At 58.2% G+C, this 10,537-nt stretch overlaps 1 protein-coding gene and 1 long non-coding RNA gene across 2 annotated transcripts; both read right to left on the bottom strand.

The window, feature by feature from the left end:
* Window positions 1–3,293: 3,293 nt before the first annotated feature.
* LOC125753095 (uncharacterized) lies at window positions 3,294–7,287 on the bottom strand. The gene is made up of 2 exons (XR_007404112.1): window positions 7,176–7,287; window positions 3,294–6,072 (listed from the first exon to the last, which is right to left on the bottom strand). It is a non-coding gene; the product is annotated as an uncharacterized LOC125753095 (long non-coding RNA).
* A 232-nt stretch (window positions 7,288–7,519) lies between these two features.
* LOC112660663 (histone H1.10) lies at window positions 7,520–8,821 on the bottom strand. The gene has a single exon (XM_025448347.3). The coding sequence runs from the start codon at window positions 8,589–8,591 to the stop codon at window positions 7,950–7,952; it is 642 nt and encodes a 213-aa protein (XP_025304132.1). The 5' UTR covers window positions 8,592–8,821; the 3' UTR covers window positions 7,520–7,949.
* Between the last annotated feature and the right edge of the window lie 1,716 nt (window positions 8,822–10,537).

Below are 10,537 nucleotides of genomic sequence, written 5' to 3'. Positions count from 1 at the left end.
GGCACTGAACCCTTACTTGGAATGGTTATCTGTTGTCCTCTCCGCACCCTGCCCGTTAGTTCTCTGAAAGCAGAGGCCGCTGCTTCACCGTTAACAGACGGACGTGTAACTACTTGTTAGGTGACTGCGAGCACTTCTACGTGCCCTGCTCTGTACGGGCAGAATAGGAATAACCACACCCGCACCCAGAAGGGAAGGTTCCCTCAGGGCTCCGGGGAAGAGGGGATGCACAGGCCGGCGGGGGCGGGGCAGGGCTCCTCTGGAGCAGGCTGCGCAGACGCAGCCCGCGGCGGGCAGGGCGAGAGCCCGAAGCCCTATGCAAATCAAGGATCGCAGTGTCCACCAATCAGAGGGGGGCTCTCGCGCTGTTCGCTAATGGGAGCCTGGGGGCGGGGCCAGCCCGGGGTCTCCTTCCCGGCTCTCCGGGTTCCTCTGTGGAGCGCCCTCCTTCCCGCGAGGGGCGGAGTGGGCTGTGGTGGGTCGCGCCCCAGCTCCCTGAGCCCTGGAGGTGGGAGCGTTTTCACAGCGGCCTCCATGTTGGTTTGGGCTTATTGAGTTGTTAGTATTCACTGTAACACGAAAGGTCCTCAGGGGTGTGTATCCTTTTCATTCAGGTTTTACTTGCACATAAATGGGATGTTAAAAGCACATTCTTAAAAAAAAAAAAAAAAAACACATTCTTGAACCTGATAACATATTTTATGATTTTTCAGGTTTTTGTAAATGGTATCATTTTGGGCATCTCCCCTTGCATTTTTTTTTTCTTAGCTGGGTCATCCAGCTTTAATAGGTATTGCCAAATTGCTCCAAATTTTCAGTTCAGGGACACGTGAATCCCACCTTTCAATACTTAGCTTGCTTATTAGAGCAGTGGAGCATCTCCTCCCATCCTTTGTTTTTAAAGAACAAATCTCAGAGACAAACAGGACAGCCTTCACCTGCCATTCGACGTGGCCAAGTCAGGCCAGGACCCCAACGGTTTCCCCGGAATAGGTGGGACAGGCCTCAAACATGGCTGTCTGGCCCCTTGGCTGGGCTCCCAGATAGCAAGCCCCTCTTGCCCCTGCTCAGCCTGTGCAGTGACCAGGCTTGGGTCCAGGCCTTAGGAGATTCCTTGCTCCTCTGTAGCCTTAGAGGAGGGGAGGGTCCTCTGTTCCAGGTCCTAATAGGTATCTGCCCACTCTACCACTCCGACACCCCCCCACCCCCCACCCCGCCTCCTCTGCTCCTGTCTCCAGTCCATCAAGATCCATCTCCTAGTGCAAAGCTTGTGTTCCTAAAGCCAACCTGCTTCCTACAGAGGCAGAACAAATTCAAGCAAGGGAGGAAGGGAGGGGCTTGGCCAAGGACACAAAGCTAGGCATTAAGTTGAGGACAAATCTAAAGGGCTCCTAGCCTGGGAGGGGTGTTTAAGCTTAGAGTCTGGACAAGCTCCTGTTTGCTGTTGGGAACACCTAGAGGGGGGATTGGTGGTGAGAACCAGAGAATAATGGGAGGCCTCAGACTCCTAAATCCCCACTGGGCCTGAACTTCCCCTTCTCAGCCGGAGCAAGAAGCAAGTGGTAGGAAGGGTGGAAGGTCATTCTTTGGAGAAAGGAGCTTTGGCTCAGGTTGTATGGCAGGGTCCCCAGTATAAGAAAAATTGACCAAGTACTTTGGCTCCTCAGAGACTTGGTTTGCCCATCTGTGAATCAGGACAGTGGGTACTCACAGTTGAACTCCTAAGAGCCCAGAGAAACAGATCTCATTGTTGTGAGACCAGAATCTACCTCTGGGCTCTGACGAGATAGATGAGGATCTCCCCTTGCATCCAGGACTCCTGGGAGGAGAGGTATACTGCAGACTTCCCAGGCAGTGCTCCTGTGGGCCACAGAGGCCAGAGGACTATTTGGCGGAGCTGGGAGTATCAGTGAAAGGAGTTGGACAATCAAGCTGAACAAAAAGTTTTCAAGGACAGGCTGAGGCAGGGCCCCAGTGCCACACTCCCAGCTCCTAACAGAAGCTTCCAGAAGGACAGGAGCTAGGAGAGCCAAGGTGAGGTGGGCAAGAAAAGGGGCCTCTGGAAGTGTGTATCTGCAGGGTGCACTCACAAGGCTCAGAAATCTTTTCTTTTTTTTTTTTTAATATTTAATTTATTCATGAGAGACACACAGAGAGGCAGAGGGAGAAGCAGGCTCCACTCAGGGGACCCGACATGGAACTCGATCCAGGGTCTCCAGGATCACGCCCTGGGCTGAAGGCGGCGCTAAACCGCTGAGCCACCAGGGCTGCCGAAGGCTCAGAAATCCTAATGACAATCCTCTGGGGAGAGGTTGTGACCCTTGGTGCCGACCCACAGTACTGGCAGGCTGGGTCTCACTTTCACCACTTTAGAGCTTCCTTTGGCCTCGTTTCTTGCCACCAGAACATCACCATTCGGGTTTCTTGTCTTGTGAAGCAGCCGGAAGGGCCCTCATAGAAGATCAGGTTGAGTGACCTCAAAAGGTGGGGAGCTGCAGGCCCCACTGAGCTCACACATGGTTTTGTTTGGCTCATGTAGTGTTTTCAGTCGTGATAAAATACATGACATAAAACTTACCATCTTAACCATTTTTAAGTGCACAGTTCTGTAGCATTACATATATTCACATTGTTGTGCAACCAATCTCCAGGACGTTTTCATCTTACAAAACTAAAATTCTGTCCATTAAACAAGTCCCATTTCTGTCTACCCCACCCAGGGCCTGGCAACCACCAGGTTTTCTATGATTTTCAGTGTCCTAGATATTTCATGTAAGCGAGATTATACAGTATTTGTCTTTTTGTGACTGGTTTACTGCACTTAGCACCGTGTCCTCAAGCTTCCTTCATGTTCTAGTGTGTGTCAGACTTCTCTCTTTAAGACGGGCTAATCATCATATGGAGATGCCACATTTTGTTTATCCATGTTGATAGACATGTGTGGTACTTCCACCTCTTGGTTACTGTGAACAATGCTATGAACATGGGTGTACAAATCTTTTTGAGTTGATACTTGCCGTTCTTTCGGGCATGTGTCCAGAAGTAAAACTACTGGGTGATATATATAATAATTCTTTAATTTTTTGAGGGATCCCTGGGTGGCGCAGCGGTTTGGCACCTGCCTTTGGCCCAGGGCACGATCCTGGAGACCCGGGATCGAATCCCACGTCGGGCTCCCGGTGCATGGAGCCTGCTTCTCCCTCTGCCTATGTCTTTGCCTCTCTCTCTCTCTCTCTCTCTCTCTCTCTCTGTGTGTGTGTGTGTGACTATCATAAATAAATAAATAATTTAAAAAAATTTTTTTGAGACATAGTGTTTCCCCTCAGTGGCTGCACCATCTCACATTCCTACTGACAGTGTATTTTTTTTTTAATTTTTATTTATGATAGGCACACAGTGAGAGAGAGAGGCAGAGACACAGGCAGAGGGAGAAGCAGGCTCCATGCACCAGAAGCCCGACGTGGGATTCGATCCTGAGTCTCTAGGATCGCGCCCTGGGCCAAAGGCAGGCGCTAAACCGCTGCGCCACCCAGGGATCCCACCTACTGACAGTGTATAAAGGTTATGTCTGTCTCCACGTTCTTGCCACCACTTGTGATTTTTTAAAATAGTAGTTGTCCTGATGGTTGTGAGGTGGGGTATTTTTTTAAGCTCTCATTTTACAAGTGGGTTTCACACCCCCAAAAGTATGGTTTCTACATAAATTCTCAGGAAGTGCTTCTGAAGATGGAGCCCCTTGTGGGACCACTAGCAGGCAGCTGCACCCTCCTCTGCCCCCTGGATGGCCCAAGCCACTCCCTGCCTCTGGAAGGGGATGTAGACACATTTTCAGGAGGTGCTTCTGACACTTTCTGAGAAAATGGGAAGCAGTTCGCAGAACTGGTAGTCATTGCCCCCCTTCAGGTAGGGTCTGTGTCCCCTGGTTGGCAAGTCTGCCCTACCTGGCCTGGTGCCTGTGCTCATTTATGTTTGAGACCTCTGGGCCAGTTCCTCCTCACCCTCTCACATGTGCCTGTTCTGTAACAGGGAAACGTGGTGGCAGTGGAGTGTGTCAGCTTGGCCAGGCTGAAAACTACATCTCCCACAACTCCCTTACTCACAGGTTTTCTGCAGGGTGGGCCACAAGCTCAATTCTTGCCAGATTTGGAAGGAAACCACCATTTTGGTTGCTGATCAGCTGATTTACCTCCTTAGTGTCAAACAGCACCAATGACTCCATTTTCCCTGGATTCTCCTTCTGTTTCACTGACCCAGGTTGTATGCCTGGGGGTCTCAGACTTCAGCCTCCACCATGGAAATCCAGTCTTCAGGAACTGGTTCATCAGCCCCTCAAGTGTGCAGCCAGGGGCCAGGTGTGTGTATGTGCCACTTCCCCTGTGGTTCTGCTGCTCCACTGAACTCTCAGAGGGGAACCTGAAGCCCTGCTGACTCTTCCTGCCTCGTGCCTGGTCAGTCTACGTGCCATCTTCGCCATTCTCCAGGCTCAGGAGTGTTGGCCATCCTGGGGGCCTGTGCTGGTGCTCCAGCCTGGACGGTCCCTACCCTAAAGCTGCTGGCTTGTCTGTCCTCCTGTGCATCCTCCCCAAGAACAGGAAGCAGGTCTGATGGGTCCCCATCGCTGCCTCTGTTCAGCCAGTGTGTGCTGATGAGTACCTGTGGACTGGGCCATAGAGCCCTCCTGTTCCCCCAGTACCTCTGTAAGGATCAATGCCCCACTGTGCAAGTGCCAGTGGCCTCAGTAGTGCTCGCTGTAGAAAGACCCAGGGCCTCTCTGCTGCCTCTGACAAATGGAGCTGCCGAAATGGCTAAAGGGCCCTCTGGCTATATGACCCAAGGTCTGATGCCTGGGACAGAGGGATGGCAAGCTTGAGCTTGTGCTGAGTGCTTGAGCCCCCCAACCCCATCTGATTCTGTGCTGAGGAGGTTTGCAGGGACACAGGTTCCAGCCCCACCAGAGGCGGGAGGCAGGGGCACAGGAGAGTGGCTACACTGGGGATGAGGGCTGGAGGCTGGAAAAGCTGGAGCCCCTGACTGGAGGTGTGTCCACCCTCTCCCAGCTTAGCTGATGGGTGAGTAAAAGAAATCTTTCCTGGCTCCATTTAGAGATAAGGAAGTGGAGGCGTGGGAACAAGAAGCTTGCCTGGACCAAAAGCCATGGTGGACCAGACCCAGGATGCTGACTTAGGCCTCCAGAGACCTATTCCTGCCCAAGTGCCCCCCCCGTCCTGGTCAGGGAGTACAGAGAGGAGGCTGGGGCCATTGCTAAGCCCCTATTTTACAGACAAGCAAATACATGTGGTCCTTTGCTTCCTCATGGCACTGGGGTCACTGCCCCCCCCCCCCCAGCACAGGAAGCCCTTCTCCAGAGCCTCACGGGGCTCCTGGAAGTGAGGTCTAAGAGACACAGTAGGCCAACGGTGGGTCCAGGGCTCCCCAGCCCTGTGTAGGAGTGGAGTGTGGGGTCAGGGCAGAAAATACAGCCTTCCAGTCTCAGCACCAGACTAGCAAGACAAGCTTTTGAACCCCGTCTTTGCTGGGGCTGTCCCAAGGCTGAAGGACGGCCCATGCAGCCTTCCTTAGAGTGCCTGGTATACACTAAGTCTCCATATGGAGCAGGTCACAGCCATCCATTCTTCTCCTTGGGGTGTAGGGCAGAGATGTAGGACCCACACAGAAGGGCCAGCTGAAGGGCCTAGGGAGCACCCCGAGAAGAGAGGAGGGCAGGGGCCTGTGGGTGGACAGTGGGACACTGGGGCAGTCCTTTCAGAAGAACAATTTAAAGGAATGACAAGGTCCATTGGGAGCATGGGAGGGTAAAGTGAGTCAACAGAGTGAGACCAGATTGCAAATGACAAAACCAATTCAAGTGAGCTGACATAAAAAGCAAAGTAGCAGCTCAGGAGGCAGGTTCACACCAGCTTCAGGCATGGCTGGATCCAGAAGCTCTGTTAACGTCCTCAAGTATCTGTTTCTCCATTTTGTGGTTCCAACTTTCTGTCTTGGCTCCTTTTTCAGATGGGCTCTCACAGTATATTGACAAAGATGGCTGCAATTCTGGCCCCACATCCCCACCTGGGGGAGAGAGCACCTCTTTGTCTACAGCTCTGGGAAGAGTCCCAGGATTGACTCTCACTGAACTCACTGGGGTCAAGAACCTATTTCTGACCCAATGGTTGTGGCAAAGGGGACAACGGAACACTCATTGGTCAGGTCTCCAGTCACATGACCATCCCTGGCCTGGCGAGTCCCATCCCCAGAGCCACATGGCCTGAGGGTAGAGTGGTTTGGGTCCTAGAAAACTAGGAGTGGGGGCCCTGCCCCCTGCTGCCATCAGACACAGGTGTCTGTACTGCCGGGGTGGGGGGGAGGGGGGTGTTTCATCTTGTTCTCAAACCTCCTGCCTAGAGAGCAATGATGTGCCAAGGGACCGTATAGGACTTCTCCACTGGCAGGGAGGCTCCAGCAGGGCAGGCACCTGCGCTGTCCCGCCCGCCACTGTGCCCCCCTCACAGCCAGCCCAGGGCGGGAAGCAGCTCCCAGAGACAGGAGGCAGCTGGGGGACCCAGCAAGACTTTTAAACTGAAAGAGCCCGTGGATTGGCCACTTGCCCTGTGTGGAAGGATCTGCAGGGTGGTGAGTGCCTGAAGCTTTGCCCTGTGACCCCACCATCTGTGCTGGGGGAGGCTAGTGGCTGCCAGGCCAGGGTCAGGGACACCAGCAAGCCAGAGGGGCTTTTCTAGTTGATGCTCTTTCCCCTTCCCCCACCCATAGTCTCTAACCCAGAGATCATCTCCGTCTGTCACCTACCCCCAGCCCAGGCTTACCTAGCTTGGTACATGCACATACCCACTCTTCTGGAACATTCCCTAGCTTCCCACTGCCCCAGAGCCTTCCTTTTGCAGGGTTGTCCTCATGGGAGCATCTGTCAAGGGCTCACTTGGTCTTAAATACAACCATTACATGTACTGGACGCCAGGGTGTCTCAGGGCGGAGGGTCATCCTTCCAACTTGTCCAATAACCCTCGACCATGTACACCCCGGAGCAGCCAGTGAGCGGAGGATCAGCACCTGACTCAAGCCACACCTAGGGTCGTACTCAGTGAGCCAGAGCCCAAGGCCTCATTTCCAATATCCTGTTGCATCAGCACAGTCTCCGTGAGTTCAGAAGAACTAACCTGTGCAAATGCCTAGCCTGGTGTGACCTTGTACGTGTTGAGGGGCCCAGGCCGGCAAACCCGGAAGAGCCAGGGCTGCCCCGTCCCCCCTCCCCCAGCCCCGGACCCGCGGGTCTTCAACATGTCTCCACCTCCGTTCCCAGGGGATCCGTTCCTCGAGGGTCCCTCCAGGATCAGCCGGTCGGCCCCAGCCCCCTGCAGTTACCGCCCCCGACGGAGCACTCCGGGCTCCAGGCCCACTCGCGCACATCCCGGGCGCCCAGGGCCCTGGGGCCCCACCATCCGACCCCCAGCGCGCGCCGACCGCGCCCATCCCTACTCCACTCGGAAGGAAACGAGAGCGGTTCAAAGGTTTAAACAATTTATTGTGCCCCAAAAAGGCCGGCGGGATGAAGGGAAGGCCGCGCGGGCCGCGCCCCGAGCGATTGTGTGTCGCGCACCCAAAGGCGGAGGGTGGGGAGTGGGAAAGGTCCCCCAGAGTACCCGGACCGGGCCGGGCAGGCGCGGTCGCGGCCATTGGCGCCGAGGGGCCGGTAACCATGACGACGGCCGTTGCCAAGGGCGAGAGCCAATAGTGGCGTCGCCAGGCCGTTTCAAAAAATCTAAAGGAAAAACAACAAGGAAAAAAAAAAAAAAACCACCGCTAGGGCGGCGGGGGAGGGGCGGGGAGGGGATGGAGCGCGGGCCCGGGGCCCTCCGGCGGCTCAGAGGAGGGGCGGCGGCATCCGTACAAAACCTACATACACTTGGGTAGAAAACCGAGCGTCGGCGCGCTCACTTGCGGCCCTTGGGCACCTTGGGGACGCTGGGCTTGGCCGCCTTCTTCACCTTCTTGCCCGCGGCGGCCGCCGCCTTCTTAGCCTTGCTGCCTTTGTCCTTCTTGGAGGCGGCGCCCTTCTTGTGCGAGCGCTTCTCGGCCTTCGGGCCCTTGGGCGGCTTCTTGTCCGCGCGCCGGGGGCCGGGTGGGCCCGGGGCCGCCTTCTTGGCCTTGTGCGCGGCGGGCGCCGGGGCGGTGGCGGCCGCCGTGGCTCCGCGCCGCTCGCTGCCGCCCTCCAGCTTCTTGCGATTGAGCTTGAACGAGCCGTTGGCGCCGGTGCCCTTCACCTGCAGGAGCGTGTCGTTCTGCACCAGCGCCTTGATGGAGTACTTGAGGTAGGTGCGCCCGTTCTGCTGGTCGAACCACGCCACCTTCTTGGCCTCCGTGTAGATCTTGGCCAGCGACGAGCCGTTGCGCTCCCCCAGCCTGCGGATGGTCTCCACCACCAGCTGGCTGTACTTGCCCGGCTGGTTCTTCTTCTTGTTGTTCTTTTTCTTCTTGGACGGGGACAGTGCCGCCGAGCCGCCGGCCTTGGCCGCCTTCTTGGCCGCCCCCTCGGCGGTCGTCAGCGGCAGGGCCTCCTCGAGCTCCACGGACATGGTGGCGAGCGGGTTGGTGGCGGGCGGGGCGCGAAAGCCCGGGGGCCGCGCCGGGAAGAGGAAGGCGAGGGGCCGAGGGGGCGCCGGGGGACTGGGGGCGCGCGGCGGCTCCAGGCGGGAGCGGCCGCGGCCGGGCCTGGGGCCGGGCGGCAGGGCTGGGGCGGGGGCCGAGCCGGCCGGAGCGGGGGTCCCGGGGCCGGGGCCGGAGCCGGGGCCGGAGCCGAAGCCGAAGCCGGAGCCGGAACCGGAGCGGAGAGAGCCGGGGCGGAGGGGGTCGGAGCCGGGAGCCGGCCGGAGCGGGGGCAGGTCGGCCGGGGGGCGCCGCGGAAGCCGCTGCCGGAGCTCGCTGGGCGTGCGCGCTGCGCTCTGGCGAGGAGGGCGCTGCGCTCCGCTTTTATAGCTCCGTGGCGGACCACGTTGAGAACAACAACAGCCTGGTCTGGAGCCAGCGCCAACTTGTGCTTCTTGGAGCCCCTTCCTCGGCCGCTGGCTTCCCGGCCCGCGCCTCCCGGGCGCCCCCGAGCCCACGGCCGAGCGCCCCGGACAGGGCCCGAGCCCGCGGCGCAGCGGAGAGGCGGCCTGCGCCCGGGAAGGGCTCGGCAAAGGGGAACGGAGGGGCGCACCCTATGCTGCGGGAGCGCGAGTGGAGGGGGGCACCCGGTTTAGGGGCGAATAGCGCGGGCTCCGGGGGAGGCCACGCGGCCCGGAGCTTTGCGGCCGGCGGCCAAGAGTGCGCCACGGCCTCCCGTGCCCTGAGCGCGGTCTGGGGGGCCCTGGCCTGCCCGCAGGACGAGCTTTAATTTGTCCGAACTAACACAGGGCACGCCCTCACGTGGTCGGCTGGGGCAATGTGAAGTGTGCTAGGACATCTTCGAGGGGGGTCTCCACCCGAGTCCGAGGGGCCGGCGGCTGGAGGCGCCCTCCGACTGCGCGCCCGCGGTCCTGCTATGCCAAGGGGCCTGAGCACGGCCCGGGAGGACGTGGGGGCCACTGCGGGTGTCTCCCTGCGGACATTCCCTAACCTCCCCCCACCCCCACCCAACTGGCGCCGATGCTCCAAATGCCCCATTTTGTGGTGCGCAAGTGGCCGCCACCGTTCGCCCCAAAGCCAAATGGCGGTTCCACGGTGGAGCCGGTTGAGTGTCAGGCTGCGACCCCCCAAGGAGTTCTCCGACGTGATGGGGGGAGGGGAGGTGCTGGGCCGCACCCCTCCCCCTCGCGGGAGGGGAGGGCGATTGCGAGCCGGGCCTGGAGACTGCTTTCCCAGCTCCCTCTCTCCTGGTACCAGGCGAAGTCCCCCGCGGGGGCTTGTGCAAGTCTGGAGGCTCTGATATGGGCGGGATCCAGCGTGACTGGTGCCCTGGAGGCGCCGGAAGGCATTTCACGAAGTGAAAGATGCCTCTACTTGGGGAAGCTGGATCCATGGGGAGACACCCCGGGGGGAGAGCTGATTCCTTCGGGGTAAGTGATTTTAGGCCGAGCATGGAAGAGTGGATGGGACGGGACGGTAGAAAATTGGAGTTCCGGGGTGGAGAGAGGTGGAGGCCGTGAAGTCCGAGAAGGGGGGGAGGGGGAGGGGAGATGTTCTGGGCCTTCCACCCCAAGAGGTCCCTGTCAGTGGGCACCCTTTTTCCAAAGCAGGCACAGACCCCATCTGCCCTCCGACAAGCTAGTGAATAAGACCCAGGAGAGGAGGAAATTGAGGCTAGGAACCAGTGAGACGGGGGGGGGGGGGTGGAGATTTTTTGGCGGGGAGAGGAGCCAGTGGCCTGGAGGCAGGGGAGGTCTTCAGCTCCCCCGCAGTGAGTACAGCCCATAGGAGAGGAAAGATAAGCTCAGGTCCCTGCAAAGAAGGCCAAGCCTCTCTCCCAGGAAGGACCCTAAGTGGACCTTGAGCCATGGAAAACCTTGCAGGCCTGAGACCTCCCGCAAGGTGAGAAAAGACC

This window comes from Canis lupus, chromosome 20 (assembly GCF_003254725.2).
Source record: "Canis lupus dingo isolate Sandy chromosome 20, ASM325472v2, whole genome shotgun sequence".
Classification (NCBI taxonomy): domain Eukaryota; kingdom Metazoa; phylum Chordata; class Mammalia; order Carnivora; family Canidae; genus Canis; species Canis lupus.
This window is presented reverse-complemented; position numbering and strand designations above follow the sequence as displayed.

Bases quoted from the DNA above. Each gene is read 5' to 3' on its own strand.
- LOC112660663 (XM_025448347.3), bottom strand. From the start codon at position 8,591: ATGTCCGTGGAGCTCGAGGAGGCCCTGCCGCTGACGACCGCCGAGGGG.